This window comes from Candida parapsilosis, contig 006372, assembly GCF_000182765.1.
Source record: "Candida parapsilosis strain CDC317 annotated contig 006372".
Classification (NCBI taxonomy): Eukaryota; Fungi; Ascomycota; class Pichiomycetes; order Serinales; family Debaryomycetaceae; genus Lodderomyces; species Lodderomyces parapsilosis.
Genome location: NW_023503283.1, coordinates 876,819 through 889,447, shown reverse-complemented (window position 1 = coordinate 889,447; position 12,629 = coordinate 876,819). Strand labels below are relative to the sequence as shown.

Below are 12,629 nucleotides of genomic sequence, written 5' to 3'. Positions count from 1 at the left end.
CACATTCAAAGTTACCCTTTGAAGAGGAGGTTGTGTTTAATTATTGCAATCTTGTGTGGGAACTTGTTTATGCACAAAAACAAAGTGCACACACATTCTTTCTTCCCCTAAAAGTGATGCACTATACAAACCACTCTCACCAAAAAAATTGCACCTAATCGAAACCTGATCGAAACATCTTTTGTGCAGCTATACGTTTCACTTCCAAGCACAGGTTATGCTACAGCTTAAGCTACAGACATCTAGGGTCCCTTTCTTACTTGTGACTGTTATCAGCGAAGTTCAGAGTTACTATAGGTGTCTCCACCACCTGTGTAGATTGTTCTGGGCAAAGCTATAGTGCATTTTAGTGCGCATTACCGAAGTCTCATAAAATCGGAATTTTGACAGGAAAGCGGAAAGTGACCACAGTTCAGCACTAGTGCAGTAGAATTACTGCTCCTGGATATCTACTGCTCCTGCACCCTTTAAATCCAAAAAGAAAACGAAAATTTTTCGATGCCCCAGGACGGCAAAGCACCGTCAAAAATTTTTAGGTGTACGGAGTTAATTTGTAGTTAATATAGTGTAGACACGTGCGTTAACATCGAGAACCTAGATTCAAGCTCGAACTGAAGTGTGGGAGCTTCCCAAATCAGGCGGAAGCTGAATCTGGTAGTTTGGATACCATATGATGTGTTAATGGAGTCCTAACAAAGTTGGTGCCGCAAAGTCTTTTCTGGGTCTTGCGCTTAAATGTTTGGTGCTCGTGCACAATATATGCGGTGCTTAGAAGCACCGCTGAAGAGACCGTTCGGGGAGTCTGTATGGGATCCTCTCAGCATATTCGTAATTTTTGATTGGACGAGCAACTTTCCGTGTGAACTTTCCGTGTGAACGTCGTCTTATAGTTGTACCACTCATTATATTTCGCCATGAATGTTTAGTGACACTCTGAATTGAGTTGTTCCAATTCGCCAAACTTTACTACATTTATAGCTCTACTGTACAAAATTTTCAATAGTAGAACCTCACTAATTTTATTTGAAGCTATACACCTACATATTCAATAGGTCAAGCTTACTGAATTCTCCTCCATCACACTTCAAAAGAGGTTTCGTCTATACATGAGGCAGTAACCATTTAACTTGATTATTGACGAAATCACACAATTCACTTGGGTTCACATCTTTGAAGTGTTCGAATTTTAACTTTTTGATACAAAGTGCATCTTGAATATGAAGCCACTGCTCGTATTCGAAATCGGTCTCGACAGATTTTTCCTTTGGCGAGCTCAAAACTGTTTTGTCATACTTCATACCATTGTAAAGCCTGTATTTCAATCTTTTCTCCACGGAATCGTAAATGTCATCTCGTTGCATGTAGAGCACTGGATCTAATTTGGGGTGATTGCAATGAATTGCAAATATTGGTATATTATTGTAACTGTCAAACTCCTTTTTCGTTAGAGCATCCAAATGTTTGATTTGATCAGGAACGCTGGTGCTTTGACCACTTTTGGCAAAAGTATTGACCACTAGCTCGTTGAACAAATCATAGTCATTCAAGGGATTTTTTTGAGCCATTGCTACTCCATTAAACTTGTTATTGTTGTCAAAATATCCTGGAGATAAAATAAAAGATTTAACCAGGTAATGGGGTTCATTGCACACGATGGCCGCTGTCACAAAAGTGTCCTTGTCACCTTCTCCCTGTTCACCCAATGAGAACAATTTGTAAAATATATCGGGACCATAAATGTTATAGTACAAGGACAACAAAATTGTCTTCCCATGTGTGGCCTTATTGATAACGAGCTGGCCAGATTCAGTTGACAAGTCCGGAACAGCACCTTCTAAATCATGGTAAGGTACGGCATCTTGTGGCCCAACAGCAAGTGCTCCTTTCAGATTCACCGGCTCAAATAGTGGGAACCGATCGTATCTAGCTCTTTTATTTTCGTTTACTTTTAATCCTGCAATATCGTAGTACTTTGGGTATATAGTTCTTTTCCAGTAGTCGGGCCAAGTTATCATACCAAATTTTTTGTAAAGGGGACTGTCGAAAACAAGATCAGGATTAGACACAATGATGTTATCAGAATCGAGCAAAAGTATATGTTGGAAAGATGATATAGCCAAAGCAATTGATTTGAATTGGTACGCGTATAGACTTCTGCCATTCAAAGCCGACTCTCCAATAGTATCGGGCACAATTACGCATCTAGCTCCAAGTTCTGGTAACAAATTATCGCAAAAATCCCGTTCTTTCGTGTAATCCAGTTTCTTTGGCATTATGACTTCAACAGGTAACTTCGTTCCGGTCTCTCGTAAAGCAATAATGGCCAAGTACGTAAGCCAGGAAAACTTTGCACCACCAATAAACACCACTCCCGTTGTTCCCTTGTTGTATGTGGTATCTGCAATATCGCTTGGTAATTGCAGCACAACTCGAGTGTGCCTTTTCTTGAGCTCTGAAACAACCTCATCCAGCATTGTTGCACGTGAGAGCAAAGCTTCTTTAGTCTTTGGCCCGTCTAAATGCTTAGACTTATCCGTGTATTCTATGAGTTTACCGAATTTGTCTTCGAGATTCATTTTGTTCTCATCAAAGATGGTGAAAATCTGTTTCCAAAACTTGTGAGCATTGCTTAACGATGTCTTTGTTGTATGTTGACCATCGGCGTTTTCGGTTCCAAGATCTGCCTCTGGCTTCGTGGGTGGCTGTAGATCATTAATTGATTGCTTCAGAGAGGCTATTGAAAAGGACTCATCTTCATTTGCAATCCAATTATAGTTTCTTAGTGATTCAAGTAAAGAATACGACACAAATCCGAGGATGAATAAGATGATCAACACCTTTACTCTGTGTCTTGATATTTTTTGTAAGATCTTGCTTCTCATTGTGTCCGCAAAGTTGAAAAGATCACTGACACGTCTCTCTTTCCCTCTCAGGTGTGTTTTTGTTCAAGAGATCTCTTTATTTTTTATTTTTTTTCTTAATTTTTTTTCTTTCCTGCTTTTAAGAGCTTTTATCATTTGTGTACTACTGAGTTTTTTTGTTTTTTTTAGTCCAGAAACGAAAGCATATGTAAAAAGGTTTGAAAGACGTTATGTTATGAGACGACACGTGATTCAAAAATGAGTTCAAACAAAGGTTCAGGTCGCTCAGGTCATATTGAGAAAAATGTGATCGGGAAAAGAGGTTCAAGCCAATTTTATGCCACAAGACAGCAACAAAAACAAGATGAATTAGTGAAGGAGAGACTAAGACGACGTGAAGACTCTATGAGGAATGCCAGATCAAGTATAGCCAAACACGATGAGTTGAGGAAAGTGCTGGTGGCCTGCGCTGAACTAGAAGAGGAGCTAGAGTCGAAAGGAACGAGTGAAGACGAAATTAAACGAGCGGTCATGGCACTCAGGACCAAGCTTACAAATGAAAAAGAAGATGAGCATGATGATAGGCAAAACAAAGTTTACAGCTATCAACCAAGATTTGCGTCCAAGTAGTATTAGGCTGAGGTCGATGAGTAGTGTCAATAGTCTGATTAAAAATAAATGAATCCATTTCATTTCTTCCTTTCTCTTGTAACCCACCTCGGACCACTGAGTTGTGCATGACGTCAGCTTTTACAAATGAGATGTAAGCATAGCCTCTTGTAATTAACAAGAAGAAGAAAGAGAAGGAACCGTTAAAAATCCTTGTCTCCAACAAAGTGTGTAGCTGCTTATATTGTCGTTAACCTTTTCAAAGCAGCCTTGAAAAAAAAAAAAAATTACTCTGTCCTATACCCGGGAGTGTTGTGATAAATGTAGGAAAATGCCACAGTAATCACCGTACGTCCGGTACAGACACGCGACCATTTTATATTTCAATAACATAACACCGGGTGTATTAAAGTTGATTTGGAAAACATATTGCAAAGGAATCCGGAACACAAACAATTTTAACTTTTGTTTTTTTTTTTTTTTAGTGGGAGGATTATGATGCTTTCGATGATCATCTCAAAACAACGACTTATTCAAACAACTATGGCAACAACATTCGCCTTAGGTTCCGATGCTTATGGCAAAGCTCGTACGTCAGTAAATGCCCTCATAAGTCACCAAAGATCTGAAGGCCGACCAACTGCAGCAATTTATCTTACAATCAATGTTAATATCAAGTTGGCCAAATCTAAAGACTACAGACCTCGAGTAATTCCCCTTTCACACAAGCTCGATAAGATATCTAACAAAACCGTCTTATTCATTTCAAAAGATCCAGCAAGCCACTATAGAGATATATTGACAGCTAAAGACTCTCCTACTGAAGACGCATTTAAGGAAATTATATCTTTGAAGAAACTCAAACTGAAGTCGAAATCACCAAAGACGTTGATAAAATTGTACAAGGAGAACGATATAATAGTAGCGGACAATAGGGTCCACAAATTTCTACCAGATGTGTTGGGAACCACTTTCTACGCAAGGAAAAAGAAAGTTCCCTTTATGCTTCAAATGGCAAAGCCTGACCCATCGGCCAAACTAAGAAGAACTCAACAAAATAAACTCAAAGATGATAGATGTGATGCGGAATATGTTTATAAACAGCTCAAGTCTATTGTGGGAAATACTTCATTTGTGCCCACGATCAACGTTGGTGATGTGATCTCACTCAAGATTGGGTATGCAAATTGGGTCGTCGACGATTTGATTGAAAACATCAATGATATTGTGAAGTACCTAACAAATGAAGAAAATAGAGCCGCTATTGGGGCAGCAATAAATTTGGAAAACTTGGTGAGTGTGAATGTCCGAGGAGAGGGTAGTATAAGTCTACCCGTCTCGGAGAGATCTAAGGAAACAGGTCAGAAAGAAGATGACGACAGTGATTTTGATTTTTGAAAAAGCCAGGAGGAAAACTGAGTAATCGCATACTTCTATAGCATATATAGTTAATGTAACTAGAGTTTATAGGAATTTGACACATTTCTTTGTTTTGTATATGGGTCCTAGTTCAGAGCCTCGCACCGATTTGTACGATGATATGAATAGACTAGGTCAACGCGTAGTGCGCTAAATTAATCAGGGCGTGATATAAGTTTATTTTCTTTTATATTTCCGTTAAGTGTTCAATATAGAAATGCAAGAGTAGATGACGCAATTTTCTTCTACACTCAACAGGTTTTATAAGTACCAACAGTTGTATTAGACAAGTTAAACTAAAGGTATTTAGAAAATGGATGGGCATACCCAAGCGTATCAGACAGGAAGTCTAGTCAAAGTGTTGTCGAGAAAGCTTTTCTGACCTTGAAACATTTCCTTCTCAAGTATCATTGTCTAAGGCATCATCTTTCAAATTCAAATCAACCACTGTGTTTGGAGTTTCAAGCAGCGGAGAGCTCCTTTCTTCTCGTTTCAACTTGATATCGGTGACTTCAGAATCCAGCAACTCATCAACAACTGGTATATTGGAATCCACTGTTGTTGCCTCCTCAGATTCATGAATCGATTCGATGTCAATATCATCTGAAGCAATCTTTGCGTCCGTAGAGATTTTTCCATCATCCTTTTCACTCTCCTCCCCCTTCTCCTCCTCCTCCTCCTCCTCCTCCTCCTCATGATTGCTCTTGGTAAACGCAAATGACCATAATTTCCCCTTTTCTAAAACTCTATTACTCTCTGAAACAACATTTGCTTTGGCAACGGCTTGAGGTAATCTCTTACCCTTGGGACCACGAACCCTCCTTGTTGGTTTTGCATCGCTACGTGACTCGTCTCTTGGTGCCTCTTTTGGCTCTCTTGACATAGGACGAAGTGCCGGGTTAAACATGCCTGGAAGTGGAATACCACTAGATTCAAACATTTTTCGATGGACAGGCGTGTGTTTAGGAGTGCCATCACCTTCATTTGTTGGTCCCGCCTCAGGAGATTTAGATGATGATGATCCCTGATTGGAAGCAGAGTTGAATAGTTGCTGTTGAAAGGCTTCGATTTTACTCGACAACTTCTTGGGCTTTGGTGGTGGGGCTTTCGGTGGTACTTTGGAGTCTGTCAGTTTCTTAGTTGGCCTGGTTGGAATCTTTGGAATTGAGGGTTTACCTTGTAACTGTTCAGCGTTAGTTTCAACAGTGGCTTTCCTTGACGAGGTTTCCTCCTTATCTTGATCAGCACTTTCCACATTAGACTGGGTTTTGGAAATCTCATTGCTTGACACATTTTGTGGTTCTTTTTCGGCCACATCTAAAGATGGTTCTTTAGCCGCTTTTGCATCCTCATCGTTGATTGAAGATGAGCGCCGTGGGACTGATTTACGAACTGGTCGAGCTGGTATCACCGGAATGTGGGTCTTTTCTGTTACAAGCTTATTTTCGGAACCTTGTTCGTTTTCCTCAATGGGATCCACATGTGGTTCTTCTTCTTTATTCATTGGCAACTTTTCTTGTTCCACCCTTTCAGCATGGTCGTCTTCATCCCCTTTTGATGCGTATATAGTTTCATCTCCGCTTTCAGTGGCAACAGCTTGCTCTTCTTTTGATCCGTCATCAGCATCCTTTTCCCGTGAATGGTCGGTTGACATTCTTGGCAACCCTTCTTCCAGAACATCCTGCGTCAAGGCAGCAACGTGATCAGAATGGTTCGATGCCTCATCACTAGAGTCATGACTTTCTTGTAAAACGGTCTCCATATCATCATTAAAGCTAGAAGTGTCCTCATCCATTCCGTTTTCTTCATCTATATCTTCCTTAAAGGAAGCCTTAGTATTTGAATTACCTGGTGTCTTATCCCCATCCGTGGTATCCTGGTCATTCGTTTGATAATTCATCTGAGAATCTTCCACTTCCGAAGCATGTGGTGGCCTTTCAATGGAATTCGAATCATGCAAGCTACTGCTCGTTCCCAGCACGTCGTTAGATTGCGGAGGTGGTACTGCGTGTTCTTCAGCTCCAGTAGCACTATACGCGTCCAAAAGTTCCAATTCTGGTTCCTCACTCTTTCCCTTGTCATCATCTTTCAAAGACGGGGTTGACGCATTACCGTCTTGCTCCGAACTCTTGCCGGAAGAATTGGAAACTAGTGACGTGGAGGACTTGGCACGGTTCTTTGATTTAGGTCGTGGAGGAATGACGGGAATGCTTTGTGAACTAGCGCTTGACGATGTCTTGTGGCTCTCATCCGATGTAGCACTCTCTTGTACAAGATTGCTTTCACTCATAGCTATTTGCCTGTGAGTACTCACGCAATTACTCAGTGTTCAAAATATAGTTGGAATTCGCACTATTTTGAATTTTGTTTTGCCTGAAACCGGCGAATCAATCAACGAGGAGGAAACGAGAGAATATAGAGCAAACCCACTTTTTCGAAACTAGCAGTTGTAGAGAGAGGGGTGGAGGTAGGGGGAACACCCAATATAGCCACTGGTATCAAAAGAATCATTTTCCAATCGTACAAACTTGACAGCTTTTACACAATTTTGAATCGTAACCACAAGACGTGTATTCCGTATCACACTACACATGAAGCCGACACCAACTAATCTCTTATAGTGACACCTGGACACGCCTAATTAGATTCCAGCTCTACCCATTGCTTCAAACTGTGTATAAAATCTAGGAGTAGTTCAATCTAAAGATATCGTTAAACACATAATACGATCCTCCATCAGGAATCAAATGGAAAACCTGTGAATAACGTTGCGCATTTTGTTCTTCATCAATTAAAAGCTCACCAGTGACCATGACTAAAATGTCACCATTAGGAGATGCAGGCTGAGCATCCAAAGTTGAAACTCTGTGGGAAACTTTTTGAAATGGCAATGAGGACAACTTCTCAACGATATCTCTAGCACCTTGTAATTGGGAGGTTTCAAAAGTCAACATGGATTCTGGTCTGTACAAGTTTCCCAATTGAGTTCTATCACTATCGAATTGGTTGTAGTAGAAATTGCAAAATTCGGTTGCTACTGCATTGAAATCGGCTATATGGGTGAAAGGTTAGTATAATGGATCAATCATTATCAGGAATTTTTTCTGAGCAAAGGAGAAATGACATACTAGACATTTTGTGATTCACTTGATATAGAAAGGTTTTAACGTGGATGGCTTTCAAACGTATTGCTGGCACCATTCAAAGAAAAATGAAAAAAACTTTGAAATCAGAAATTCATTCAAGAAACTATTTTAGCATTATGCACACGACCAGATCAGATGAAAAGATGAGGCTAATGACAAGCCATGGTAATAGTATTCAAGAAGAAATCTAGTGGCTGATGAATGCTATAAAATGTGATCGTGATTACAACTGCGCCATTATATACTCCCTCTATATAAGATTCCGTACTCAAGTTCCCAACAACAACAACAACAACAACAACAACAACAACAACAACAACAACAACAAGCTAGATGGTTTCCGTGCCGTCCCCCTTTCCCCCTCGGGTTATTCCCACCTATACCAATTGACTATAATCCTTCAAGATTCCCTTCATATGTGTATTGGTAATCTTTCCCCTACGAGCTTTCTTTTGCTTCTTTTCCTGTTGTTGTGGGATCTTGTTGACCAAACTTGGATCGGCTCCAGTTGGTTTCAATCCTTGATCAATCAATGACTGGTACAAAACATCAGGTTCAGGCAATTTGACATCAACCCACATCTTTTTGAATTCGTCACTGATAGCTCCTACTTTACCACCCGCATTGGCCCAAACGAGTCGTGGTGCATTTTCCTTCTTGTTCCTTAAAACAAGAATCTTATCCTCTGCTTCCAAGTCATCTATAGCTCTAATACACCCAGCCCATCCATCCTTCAACTCTTTCACAGATATACCTTTGAATGTTGTTTGTTTCCTTAAGAATTCCAACAAATCATCAGCAGTCTTTATATTGTGTAACGAGACATACTCCAAAGTTCTATTATTCTCATCATACTTGACTCTATCAATCTCCTTTAGTAAAGGTAGTAGAGTGTGCTCAACATCAAAAGATAGAGTTTGTTGAAGTTTGCCGATACTGACTGGTTGATCTTGCTCCTTGATGTATTCAACAGCCAAGTGTAATTGTGTAGATAAATGAGATCCACTAATACCGGCTCGCTCTGGTTTATGTCTCTTGTATACTTCAATGGCCGGATCTGTTGGATTAGGCCGTTTCGACGAGGTGTTTGATGAATTGGATGAAGTTGTAGGCAATGGTGAGGTAGGTTTCGAAATGACAGCTTTTCGAGCAACAGCTACCGAAGGTCCACTCTTAAGTTTATTCTTGAATGCTGATAGTTGTGCAGATAGATCGGACATGATTTTATACAATAAACTGAAAAGATAAATCCAATGAGCCGATAAAGAAAAGGAAAGGAAAAGGATAAAAGCCTTAGTATGAGATTATATTTTTCTTTTGGTTGATATCGAGGGTAGTGTATAACTGATCAAATGTAGATGGAGCACTTTTTTGTGTAACCCATTAAGTCTTATAAAAAATTTTCAGTTCAAGATTGACATTCCCCTTTGCTTCTTCTTCTTCTTCTTCTTCTTTCTTATACAACGGGTTTTTCAAATCGTTCGTTTCAATCGCCTACATCAGTCATTAGCGTTAACATTTAGAGCTCAATGCAGATTGGACGGATGTATTTGATCTATCTAGATCAATCCAATTTCTCCTCTAGGGGGGAAAACCCAGCTTTAAAACCATTGCGATTGGAGGTCGCCGCTAGTGAAAAACTAGGTCAGGCTGATCCATGAAATCGTGATGACCTGAAGTCTGGGACATTTTGCATTTTGTTCAGTAGAGTAAAAGAAGTTTTCCCTCTTTCATAAAAAAACATTCATATTTAAAACAGCTACGAGGTGGAAATATATATATATATATATATATATATGCGATTAAGCCAAGTAATTTTCACCAATCCTGCCTCTTCTTAACCTTTCTCTTCTTAGGAACTCCTCGTGTGGTGACAACAACTCATTACGAATGATTTTGTCGGCTAATTTACACCCTTCACTGGTATTCAAATCTATTCGTTTGGCCCACAATAAATTCTTGTACATTCCCGAGTTGGAAAGATCGATAACCAAGTCCTGCTTGTATGCCGCTGGATTGTGTTCATCATCAAACGACTCCAGCTCAGAGTCAAAATCCAGGTCACTTTCGTCACCAAAAGTGGTGTCAGCACCATAGTAGCCATATGCAACCAAATCAACAGATCTTTTCACGAGCAACTTTTTCAAAAACTTTTCAATCAAGTCACGATTCAACCAAATCATGGATGAAAGATTGATATAGCGTAGGTTGCCAGCAACATCTTCTTCTTCAATCGGGCATGGAATTTGCTGGATTCTGTTATAAGAGCTAACCTGTTTTCCATGAATCCTGGTGATGGCTAGCAAAACTTCCCTCTCATCAATCTTTCTTAAATACGCATTGTTAATAGACTTCAAATTCAAATCTGATAGATAAACCTTCCGGTCTCCCTTCTTAACATAAGATATATCAGCCAATGTTGGTGGAAGTGGTGGTAACAAGCTATTGTATTTACGGATAGGCTTGGAAAAAGTTGTCACCGAGTAAATAGACGATGCTGTTGATGTGTTTGTTTGACTTGATTTGAACAAATTTCTGGAAAATTTATTGTCTGGATAATGGTGACTGTGTAGGAATGGACCACCCACGGAGGAAAATGACGCGTCATCAGACTCATCATTCTTTATAAGATTATCAATCTTATGAATCAAATCCTTTGGGTAATTGCTCATCAAATCAAAAGTTTGAAATTTGCACATTGATGATCTCAGAACTTCGTAATCAGTGGATAAAGACAATCCGCCCATATTCAAACTACAGACATTAGGGCACAAATTGATCAAATGCAACACATACCCAATGGGGACATCTTTTGACGTTGAGTAATTGAGTAAGAATTTATTGATCAATGGATGAGGATTCGATAATGATGAATGGCTACCACTATTACGATTATTCAAATTCAAAGTCTCCAATTTTGGTGCTTTTCTTGTATTAATAGTGCCACTAAAAGATCTGCTTCTTTTCCTAGTTTTGAAATACTTGAAGGGCTTGGTGAATCGTTTGGCAGACGATGATGACTTTTGAGAAGAGCTTGACTTGTTTGATGTCGTCAGAAATTGGGAGTTGGAGGCAATTTTGGTCAAATGACCACTGGGGTAAGGATGAACAGTGTATAGTGGATTGCTCTTGAACTTCCAGTCACGCCAACCGGCCAAGGCCTTCTTTTTGAAAAGTTGCGACAAATCTCGGTCTCGGATATTAACTGCTGTATTTTCACCTTCCTCATTATTTGGATCTGCCACCTCTTCCTCTTGGTCATCATTCTCTTCTGCATCTTCATCGTATCCCGGTTTAATGCATGATAAGTCAATTGTTTTCACATATTGCCCCACGCTTGAATTCAACCGAAGATACGACACAAATTGAGCAAACCGATAAGTTGAAGTGAAAGTCAAGTTTTCATAAAAGTATGGTTTGGCCATGAGATAGAACAATTTGCAGGTGTGGAGACAATTGGCATAATCAGATTTGCAATCAACAAGGTAAAAAATGTAGTCTAATATCTCTTCGGGCATTTGTTTGATGTTGGTGATCGATGGTTGAGATTTCTTTTTGATAGCAGAAGATATAATGGTACTTGATCTTGAAACATTGACAGTGTTGGTGTTGCTATTGCCAGTGGTATTGGTAGTGGTGTCAGTAGTGTTATTGCCGGACGACTGAGCTTGATTGGAAAGCAAGTTGCTATTGCTCAATCTTAATGAAATACTACGACCAACGTCATTAAGTAGCGACTTGTACTTCATTTTAAAAGTAGTTGGTGTGGAAGCATCTTTGTTGTTCCGATGAGTTACACCACGATGATTTGAAGTGATTGATGTGGTTGAAGACGATGTGGAAGATGCCGATGGTGGTGGAAAATATTGGAAACCTGAATTGCTAGTCAACGCAACTGCATTTTCTATAGATACTTCCGATGGTGGGTCATTGTCGTTAGCACCTGCATCAGACAGTAGCAAGTTTGAAGAGGGGGTGCTTGAACTTGAAGGAGGTGCTGTTGCATTTTGTGCAATTGTTGTTGTTGGTGATGATGATGATGTTGTTGTTGTTGTTGTCGTCGTCGTTGCGCTATTGGCAGCTCTACCCCTATTCGGTGCTCTAGTGGTATAATTCCCACTAGTTGATCGTGATTGCCATCTTTGTTGATGGTAGGTGAAAATTGGGGTTGATCTACCTCCACTTCTGAAAAACGATTGTAAAAAATTTAAATCACTTTGAGACAAGGGAATTAGTGTATGAGTGCGATAGTCATACCTGGCATTTGGATTAAGTAAGGACCTATACGGAGGTAGATGATTGTGAAAATCAATTGCTTCAGTTTCAAGCATACACCTGTTGTTGTTGTTGTTGTTGTTGTTGTATCTCTCCTTTTAAATCAATGAAAAAAAAAAATAGCAAATTGAAAGTTAACCAAAATAAGTGATAATAGGGGATAAGTGGGTAGGTGGGTGGGATTGAATGGTGAATACTAACAAGCAGAAGAAGAAAAAAAAAAAAAAGGGGAAGTGGGGGGGTGGGGGAAATTAGCTGAGTGTAAGTATATATATGTACAACAATACAGTCAATATGAGGTGGTATGAGTAGTGGGGGA

General features: G+C 39.7%; 7 protein-coding genes across 7 annotated transcripts; 2 read left to right on the top strand and 5 right to left on the bottom strand. All coding sequences in view use genetic code 12, as the record gives it.

Moving 5' to 3' along the window:
* Positions 1-1,100: 1,100 nt before the first annotated feature.
* Positions 1,101-2,882, bottom strand: MNN23 (Mnn23p; the record flags this gene model as incomplete). Its single annotated transcript, XM_036811310.1, has 1 exon — positions 1,101-2,882. The coding sequence occupies one exon, from the start codon at positions 2,880-2,882 to the stop codon at positions 1,101-1,103; it is 1,782 nt and encodes a 593-aa protein (XP_036667761.1).
* A 237-nt stretch (positions 2,883-3,119) lies between these two features.
* Positions 3,120-3,491, top strand: CPAR2_404010 (U2-type spliceosomal complex subunit; the record flags this gene model as incomplete). The annotated part of the gene is made up of 1 exon (XM_036811309.1): positions 3,120-3,491. The coding sequence occupies one exon, from the start codon at positions 3,120-3,122 to the stop codon at positions 3,489-3,491; it is 372 nt and encodes a 123-aa protein (XP_036667760.1).
* Positions 3,492-4,013: 522 nt separating this feature from the next.
* On the top strand, positions 4,014-4,868 carry CPAR2_404000 (uncharacterized protein; the record flags this gene model as incomplete). The annotated part of the gene is made up of 1 exon (XM_036811308.1): positions 4,014-4,868. The coding sequence occupies one exon, from the start codon at positions 4,014-4,016 to the stop codon at positions 4,866-4,868; it is 855 nt and encodes a 284-aa protein (XP_036667759.1).
* A 421-nt stretch (positions 4,869-5,289) lies between these two features.
* CPAR2_403990 (uncharacterized protein) lies at positions 5,290-7,179 on the bottom strand (the record flags this gene model as incomplete). Its single annotated transcript, XM_036811307.1, has 1 exon — positions 5,290-7,179. One exon carries the CDS (start codon positions 7,177-7,179, stop codon positions 5,290-5,292), a length of 1,890 nt encoding a protein of 629 aa, XP_036667758.1.
* Positions 7,180-7,573: 394 nt separating this feature from the next.
* NTF2 (Ran GTPase-binding protein) lies at positions 7,574-8,024 on the bottom strand (the record flags this gene model as incomplete). Its single annotated transcript, XM_036811306.1, has 2 exons — positions 7,574-7,941; positions 8,018-8,024. The coding sequence occupies 2 exons, from the start codon at positions 8,022-8,024 to the stop codon at positions 7,574-7,576; spliced, it is 375 nt and encodes a 124-aa protein (XP_036667757.1).
* Positions 8,025-8,412: 388 nt separating this feature from the next.
* On the bottom strand, positions 8,413-9,255 carry CPAR2_403970 (transcription factor TFIIE subunit; the record flags this gene model as incomplete). The annotated part of the gene is made up of 1 exon (XM_036811305.1): positions 8,413-9,255. The coding sequence occupies one exon, from the start codon at positions 9,253-9,255 to the stop codon at positions 8,413-8,415; it is 843 nt and encodes a 280-aa protein (XP_036667756.1).
* A 582-nt stretch (positions 9,256-9,837) lies between these two features.
* On the bottom strand, positions 9,838-12,366 carry CPAR2_403960 (uncharacterized protein; the record flags this gene model as incomplete). The annotated part of the gene is made up of 1 exon (XM_036811304.1): positions 9,838-12,366. One exon carries the CDS (start codon positions 12,364-12,366, stop codon positions 9,838-9,840), a length of 2,529 nt encoding a protein of 842 aa, XP_036667755.1.
* Between the last annotated feature and the right edge of the window lie 263 nt (positions 12,367-12,629).